Source organism: Chinchilla lanigera, unplaced genomic scaffold, assembly GCF_000276665.1.
Source record: "Chinchilla lanigera isolate Chin_1 unplaced genomic scaffold, ChiLan1.0 scaffold00020, whole genome shotgun sequence".
NCBI lineage: Eukaryota > Metazoa > Chordata > Mammalia > Rodentia > Chinchillidae > Chinchilla > Chinchilla lanigera.
This window is the reverse complement of record NW_004955421.1, coordinates 21,945,527-21,950,923: the sequence shown is the minus strand read 5'-3', so window position 1 is coordinate 21,950,923 and position 5,397 is coordinate 21,945,527. Positions and strand designations below refer to the sequence as shown.

Genomic DNA, 5,397 nt, shown 5'->3' with positions numbered 1-5,397 from the left:
CTGGGCAAACATGCCCGTGTTGCTGTTTGGGATGCTGTGTGATCATTCTCACTGTTTATGGAATAATTTTGCATGCAGAATATTGCTAAATCATCATCTGGGTTTTTTGATTTGTTTGTTTTTTGGTACCGGAAATCGAACTCAGGACTTCACATTTGTCCGGCAGGCCCTGCATCGCTGAGGTATATCTCCAGCCCAAAACCATCATCTGTTGTTAAATGGTTAGATTGTTTCCCATTTCTCTGTATGGCATTTTGTAATGGACAGCTTCCTGAAGGTCTGTTTTTTTCTTTGAGGGTATTATGTGCATATAAATATTCAGCAGAAGGGGGTAGGTAAATTTTTCCATTCCCTTTATTTTCATTTAAAATAAATACCCGACAGAAGAATTACTAACCTAAAGACGATGAACATTTTTATGGCTGTCTCTGGATTTGGTTAACTGGTGTGGACCTCGTCTGCAAACCAATTTTGGCCCCACATTCTGAAGAAAACTTTCTCAAGGCAATATGTAGTTAAGATGCAGATCATTCTGGTTTCAGCCCAAAGAGAACATCAGAGTACTCTGATATTCTCTGCTTCTGTAGGTTTGAGGACTTTTGCTAGAAACTACACTGTACCACCTGAGTGGCCTTGCGTAGTCCCTTTGGCCTGTTCCCTACCCAGGTGGGATATTCTGGGGCCTGTGTACTGTAGTGGCACACAGTAGCTGTCCTCCATGTCTTTCCCCAGGTACTGCAATAGAACTAACTCCAGAACCTTCCTTCTGCAGGTGGGGATGGGACTCTCCCCACCCATTTCAGCCCTCCAATTACAAGGGTCCTCTATCTACCTTCTTTTGGGGGCAATAGGCCGCTGGCTCACTCTGATAACTGTGGTCCATATGTCCTTCCTTTAGGAAGAGGACTACAAGTAGTGCCCCCACCCTGATTTTATGTACCCTCGCAAGGACTCCAGGGTGACTTTCTGGCCCTTCTTTTTGTATGATAGAGCAAAGGGGAAGGACCCTTTAAATCTTCAGCAGACATCTTGAGACATAGTCCTGCTATTATGCATATCAAAAGGAGTGTACCAATCCCTAACTTGTCACAAGCTATTGCAGTATATGCTATTCTCATTAATTTATAATTTAGGAACAATATGGTATGAAGTTCACATATGAAATTGTAGAAAAAAGTATGCCTTCTTCTGCATTCTGACCCCATATTCTCCATTTCTTCTTCCCAAAAGTAGTGATTACACCTGTTTCTCACAGAACACATGTATACACACACACACACACACACACACACACACACACACAATTTTTAAATATACCCGAGAGGTAGCTTGTAAGATACTTCCGGTGTGCTTTAAAAATATCTTCATATACCTTGTAGATCATTCCAGATCTATATGTAAAGAATTATTCCTTTATTTTAATGAGTGTTCTAGTAGTTCAGGTGTAGATGTGAAAACAATTCCCTACTAGTAGGTACTTGGGTGGTTTTCAGTCTTCTAGTTCATGTTACAAGAATAACTAGCATTGTCCCAATATCTAGACTTACATGTGTGTTTGAATAAACCCTAGAAGTGATAGTCTCACTCTTCATAGTGCTCACATCAATTCTGCAAAATTCAACATTTTACATTTATTTTACAGATGAAAAACGTAGAGGCTCACAGAGGTAAAGTGACCAGTGCAAAGGGAAACATGATTTGAAAATGCAGTTTATTAGTATGATGTGGTTTTATAGGGAGGTGGAAAGCTCCTGGTTTCCTGTGGCTACAGAGGCTGTTCCCCTCACTAAAGTCTTGGTGGGTGCTCCAAGAGCATGCTGAGGAGAAGACAATGGACAGAGGCCACACAGAGTAGGGTTCCAGGACAGGGCCCTGGATGACTCTCTCACCTCACTGGTCTGGTTTAGAAGTGGTCTGCATCGACGTGGGGAGGGAGTTCTTCTTAGTCAACTTGTCTGGGGAAGCGGAGGCTTAGTAATTTGAGTTCCCAAAGGTAGTATGGTGGGGGCCGCAAGGCTGATGGGTGGAAGTAGGATGGCGATGTAAAGTCTGGAGCTCCAAGCCTAGAGAAACCACACAGAGCCACACTGGACCCGCAGGAACCGTGCTGGCTGCAGCCAGATGGTCCAGAGAAGGAGAACGGGGCCATATGTGGGAGGACTCCGGCCTCGTCCTCTCCCGGCCAGACTTGTCTCAGCTCCTCCCACAGAACAACTCTGAAGCCCAGTAGCATCCCAGAAAGCCCAGGGAATGTGGCTACCCTTTCCACACTGGCTTCTCCAGCCATCAACATCCAGGCCAGAACCCCGCAGATTCCTAATGTTTCTGTGCCCCTGACTGGCACAGGACTGGTTCCCAAGACCTCCCCATCCACTAGGTGAGCTTTGTTTCATGGCTTGAGGGTTGGGTGGGCACTCTCTAAGTCATGCTAAGAGATCTTCCTATCAGGGACTGCCTCCTGCCATCTTCCTCTCCCAGCTTTCCACTGAATCCTCCATCTTTCCTCCCCACCTGAGACCACTTTTTCCATCCTTGGTAGTGCCTACACAGACCTCTCTAGGTCATCTTTTGTATCAGCTAAACACAGATAAACGTTGGTAGTTAGCACCCTGGGTGAACCACCCCCTGCCTACATGTTAGCCATCCCGGAAAGCAACCTTTCAAATTTAGATAGGTCTTTACTGTCTTAGTCATCAGTGTACTTGCACATGAAACCTGCCCACTGTGAGCATCTCCTTCTCAAGGTCCCTGATTCTTCTCTCCACCCCCATCCACTTGCTACCTGGTTTTCTACCTGCTCTGGGCCCTGGGAGGCTGACCTGTATGGGTTAGGTACCTAATAGGAGGTGCTGGTAGAAGTTCAGAGCTGGAGAACAGTATGGGGGTCTCTCTTTCTCTCTCTCTGTCTCTCTCTCTCTCTCTGTCTCTCTCTCTCTCTCTCCCCCTCTCTCTCACTTGAACCCTGCTAATCTATTGCTGTCTAGCAGGGGATGAGTAGTCCCAGAGCCTCCCTAGTCCCTATGTCTGAACCCACCCCTCCAGCCTTGGAGAGGTACCAGCCTTCCATAGTAGTTGCACCCTGGGTGCTGCCCCCTCCTTAGCTATTTCTCTTTGCCTAATCTCCTGCACTTCCTGGCACATTTGCCAGCTGCTTCATTTGGCTCTCTGCCCTGAGGCTGTCCTCTTGAAGGACTTTCCCCACACCCTGACCTCCTTGCGGAGGATGAGAGTCCACAACATCCTTACACTGGAGCTAGGGAGCTTGGCTACTCCCCTTGGCCAGGGTTTGACCAGGCATGGCTCTGGGTCTGTGAGGTCAGCCTCTGCCTTACCCTCCTCCCTCCGTTCTCACACACCTGTTTTATGCCCCTACAGAAGGGACCTTTGAGCTCTCCGACCCCAGAGCCTCAGCAGCTCAACCCCTGCCAGTTTGCTTTGGAGATGCAGAATAGAAGCCTGGAGATCTGAGGCTCCCATAGCCAGATAAGGTGGGGGCGATGAGGCCTGAGGGCAGAAGCCAGGGCTGCTCATGGGTGTGGGTCTGTATTTCTCTGTGCTTGCCTGTGTGTGCATATTGTTTGTTTGGGTGTTTATTCAGGGGAGCAGGTGTGCATCTTGGTGACTTGACCCCACATTCTTATCCTGGTGAGACTTCCTCTGGTCACAGCTGATACACAGGGGCTAGATGACGGCCAAATGGAGCAGATTCTGTTCTTTGCTGTGAGGGTCCTGCAGTGCCCAGAGCTGAGCTGGCGGGACAGGGCTGGGGTGTGTGAAAGTCCCTCTATCAACTGGCCCTGGAGTCTCTGTTGTTTTCTGTGTCTGTGTAGGAGACAGCATGTGCGTGCATGAGTCTGTTTTCTTTGGGTAGCTCTTTGCCGGGCATTAGTGTTTCCATGTATGAAGCCCTTATGTGTGATTGTGGATGCATGTGTTGTGTGTCTGTGATCATGGCGGGTGCCCAGTGCAAGAACTCACCCTGGGACTGGGATGGATCTTGTCGGCACTAAATTCTTCTGCAGGGGCAGCTGGTCCCTCAGTGATTTGTTCTTCACTTCCCAGGGTTGTAGAGACTCAGTCCTGGGCTCTGTCATCCAGGAGAACCTACAACAGGTCCTTCATTGTTGAGGTGGCCCATAGCTGCCACCACCTAAAGGAGCTCTCACTCACTTAGAGCTTTCTATTTCTATGAGTGCTTCGTAAATACTAATCACATGGCTCCTGACACCTATCCAGAGATCCTTCAGCTTAGGCTATGATGGGGCAGTGGACGAAGAAGGCAGATCCCTGACTGTCCGCACAGACCTCCCCATGGATAAATGACTCCCTCCCAACTCTATCTTCTCATTCTGTGTTCTGGGGATTTTGAGGTGATCAGAGGCAGTGGAGCTTCATTCTAGGGTTCTGGACAGCTTGTACCTGTATGGAAAATTCTTGGCAAATTTCTCCTGGGCCTTTACGCTATGTTTTCTATGCTTTTGAGGTTTCTTTTGAGCTTCCAGCTCCATCACTGAAGGAGTTAGTCTGTGGCCCTCTCAGCCATTATCTGGAAGACAAGAGGAGGCCACCAGGGTAGGAGCAGTGGTGGGAGGTGGCATGTGGTGTCTGCCAACCTCTGTACATAGCCTCATTTCATTTTCTCCATTGATAGAGAGCACATTATGTCATCCCAGTTTTTCGGGGAAGGGAAGAAAGGTTCCAGAGGGTCAATTATTTTGCCTGTGTACTAGTTAAACAAAAAAGTAGGTGAGCAGGTGAGATTCAGAATAGGAACTCTGTGCTCCTACTGCCAGGCCATCTGGCCTCAGACAGTCCTGGATGTCCACAGAAGCAGCACTGACACAGGATCCCAGGCCTCCTGATGGTCACCCTGTACATACCCTCCCAACTCCCTGAGTCATGGAGATGGCCCTAAAATAACTTGGCTGATCCACTTTTTCCAGGGGTAGGGACCACTGTAGAACCTCATGACCACCCATCTCAGCTCATCTCTACCACCATCCTCTGACTGCTACCCAAACTGTCTTGGAGCTGTCCTTCTCAGCCATGTGGGCTTCTGGAGCTCACTGGGCAAACTGTCTTGCCCAAATCCTGGCTGTGACCATGTTTAAAGCTTAGGTCAGAAAGCCTTGGAGCTGCTCTGGCCCAGTAGGGTGCAAATGGAAGAGATGTTGTGGCCCCCGCAAGACTGAAGTTCCCTGACTACACTGCTGTCTTAGAAGGCTTAGTCAGATGAGGAGGCCCAGCCCAGGGTGAGCTATAATCCTCCAGTGTAAAAGAGGACAGTGAACAAACCGTCAGAGCTGCAGGCCACTGTGTGCTTGCTTAAGTGACCCCATAGGGACTGATGCTGGCCATTGTATTAGCTGTCACCCCACCGAAGGAGCTAGTCACGTG

General features: G+C 48.6%; 1 protein-coding gene across 1 annotated transcript; it reads right to left on the bottom strand.

Annotated features, from left to right (window-relative positions):
- Nucleotides 1–1,694: 1,694 nt before the first annotated feature.
- LOC102020573 (chromosome unknown open reading frame, human C3orf22) lies at nt 1,695–5,397 on the bottom strand. Its single transcript, XM_013513638.1, is given in 4 exon segments — nt 1,695–2,063; nt 3,979–4,104; nt 4,420–4,546; nt 5,296–5,397. Coding segments are annotated over 3 exon segments (375 nt in total). The 5' UTR covers nt 4,509–4,546; nt 5,296–5,397; the 3' UTR covers nt 1,695–1,903.